This window comes from Branchiostoma floridae, chromosome 2 (assembly GCF_000003815.2).
Source record: "Branchiostoma floridae strain S238N-H82 chromosome 2, Bfl_VNyyK, whole genome shotgun sequence".
In the NCBI taxonomy this organism is placed as follows: Eukaryota; Metazoa; Chordata; class Leptocardii; order Amphioxiformes; family Branchiostomatidae; genus Branchiostoma; species Branchiostoma floridae.
The window spans coordinates 9990053-9992964 of record NC_049980.1 but is presented as its reverse complement, the minus strand read 5'-3'; the positions used below and the strand labels follow the sequence as shown (position 1 = coordinate 9992964).

Genomic DNA, 2912 nt, shown 5'->3' with positions numbered 1-2912 from the left:
CAGTGGAAGTAGTAAAGAGTCACAGGCAGAAGTGCGGATACGAGTACGGAACATTGTTTCTAGCACTGACCGTTAGATTGTGCAGAGAGAAACCCTGAGGGCTAAGTACATGTAAGAGGGTGCAAGGCATAAATGATGTGGATTCAATGAGGGCACCTGAAACATTCATTCAAAGCAAAATTTCCTTCTAACTCAAACTTGTACCATTTACAAAATGTATGTCAGAATAATGGCATTCCATTTATATCATAATGTAAAGTAATAAATTTAAATCTCCCAGCGACCATGTTGGCAAGTAATCGGATAAACAGCAGATGAAGCATTTTGGCCTATTGGCTGATACACTGTATGACATTGATACACTATGATCATATGGTGGAAATGATGTCATATGAACAGCCAGTACCTATCATATCTAAACAGAGAATATTTGAATGTCAATTTGGCACTTACCATCCACAAGGATAAGCATACCAGATCCCTTGTCCAGAATGTCCACTATCTTTGCTTGGTTCTTCAATGTAGCTGGAAATATGGCAAATTTTATATTCATGGCTGATACACAACAGATACCCCTGGACCAGTAATTACCTCTTTAAAGAAGAAACATCTACAAAGTAAAAGGAAGTGGAGAAAGCTTTTGATGTTTTTTGTCTTTTTCATCTATAAATGTAAAATACTATCACACAATGAGGAAATTGTTCTGTCCTACCCTTGGTTGGCATAGGCTTGTAGAGTTCCAAGTACTGTTCTCCATGTAGGACCTGCAAGGGAGTGAAATGTGTAATTTGTTATAGATAACACTCTCCAGTTAATCATTGAAGACTTTAGAAGAGAATATTGCCAAAAAACACAACATATTAAGCTGATATTACAAAAGGTGTCTTGGCTGGGGGTGGATCAGACTGCTAGAAGTACATGTAGATAATGTCATTGTATTTAATTGTTAACATACATTGCATGATATGTGTGAAATCATACAATGTATTGTGCTGATGTTTTATAAAAAGTACTAAAAAACACTCTCCCGAGCTACAAATGCAGATGGGTGGTTCCTTCAACTACAGATCTGCAAAAGACAATTCAATGTCTACAACTGGATAACATTCTGAGATCACTTCCTGACTTTTTGAGTGACATCCATCAATCTACATGTATTTCAGTGTCACATAAAAGCGAAATGTCAGATCTACAGCTACCGGTACATTGTACAACAGTCATACACACCTTGGTGAAATCAATATTGAGACCTGGATTTCCCCTGAAGGCCCCACCAGAGCTGTTGAAGGCTGAGATAACACCGTATGTTGGGAGGGTGCAGAAGTCCTCGTTCAGCTCAAACAGGAACTTGAGGTGGTCGGGGTCCTGGGTTGACATGCCCGCTGAAATGTACAGAGGGACCAGCAATCATAAAATAACTTTGGTGTCATCTTGAGTAGATAAAACTGTAGTGTAATAATACTTTACATGCATCCCAATGTGTATACACACACACACACACACACACACACACACACACACACACACACACACACACACACACACACACACACACACACACACACACACACACTGTGTACAATATTAGCTTGGCCTCTTGATCTACATGTATGCCTTCAATCTTCACAAAAATAATCATGTATAATAGCCATACCTCCAAGTGCATACAGTATGACATCCCTGTGATCGTAAGTAAAGACATTTGGCTCCGGTGTATGTTTCAAAGCTGCCTCCTATGCATGATAAAAACACAAATTCAGATTTTTAGTGTACAAAATGCTGCACAGCCGACATCATTACAGTAAAACATACAAAAGGCCAGCCATGTAGTAGAACACTGAAAGTTTGAAGAGATAGGAAAAGATTGATATTAAGTAGAATATCTGTAGAATACAACTCAATCGGTCAATGTTGCTTTGAATATAATTTGCTCTTTAAGATAATTTGTCTTTTTGCTGGTTTGTGTTGTCAAGGTGTTATCAAGGAAGAATTCTGTGTGCTTTGTTTAATGTTTTAAGAAAGCAGCTATCAACTAAAAGATTGAAAAATTGTACGCATGGATTAAAGTTACAAGAAAATATCTAATAATTAAGCTTTTCCCATTTGATACGAAGTGGAGAAATGTTGATTACTGACCACATCCCTTGTGGTGGTCTTCCCTGCAGTGTCGGTCCTGCGGACAGTTGGAATGCCGACCCGCTGCATATTTGCCATTATCTCCTTCATGCTATCTGTTAGGGTGACAACAAAATACACAATGCATAAAAATCTGCACAATACTAGATTTCCTACAACAGATAGATGTAGGTAATTATATTCTATGTCAAATGTGATTAACACACGTGGTTACCACTGTCATGTGGGTAACAATGTAGTTTTTTTTCTTCAGAGACCAAACAATTCATCAACAAAAGCTGTTTTTTTCTAATCCAACAAAGTGTTTGAAACACATTTGATACATTTTTCTGACACTTTGGAAACAACTGTGTGATTGAAACTGAATATGTCCATTCCTTTACAATTTACCTATGTTGCTAGTCAATCACAAGGATCTACATGCGTGACTGTACTTTCCTATTGAAGTTGGGTGGGGGGATAAAGATTGTAATCCTTACTAAAGCAAAAACATGAAGCACAATTTCATCAGACCACTGTTTTATACATATTGGGAAGTCACATGCAACAAGGTGAGAAATCATTAATAAACACTTTTTTCTTCTTTTGTCATAAAATGGCACAAATGCATTGGAAAATGGTACCACCCCTTGACCATGGTAATAACAATCATTATAGAATTTTATGGGCTAGAAGGCCTAAAGAGTAAAGTGTCAACCAGGATGGAGGGTTCTGGGAGTGTGCCATCAAAAGCATGTCTAACTCTCAAAGATGGGAACTACAGATCTAGATGATAT

At 37.7% G+C, this 2912-nt stretch overlaps 1 protein-coding gene across 1 annotated transcript in view; it reads right to left on the bottom strand.

The window, feature by feature from the left end:
* LOC118409354 (peroxisomal multifunctional enzyme type 2-like) overlaps positions 1-2912 on the bottom strand; it is a gene marked incomplete in the record, with an annotated part of 22965 nt that overhangs the window by 7520 nt on the left and 12533 nt on the right. Inside the window, 5 exon segments of the mRNA XM_035810321.1 lie at positions 454-525; positions 713-764; positions 1228-1382; positions 1655-1733; positions 2137-2231. Of these exon segments, the coding sequence (XP_035666214.1) occupies positions 454-525; positions 713-764; positions 1228-1382; positions 1655-1733; positions 2137-2231 (453 nt within the window).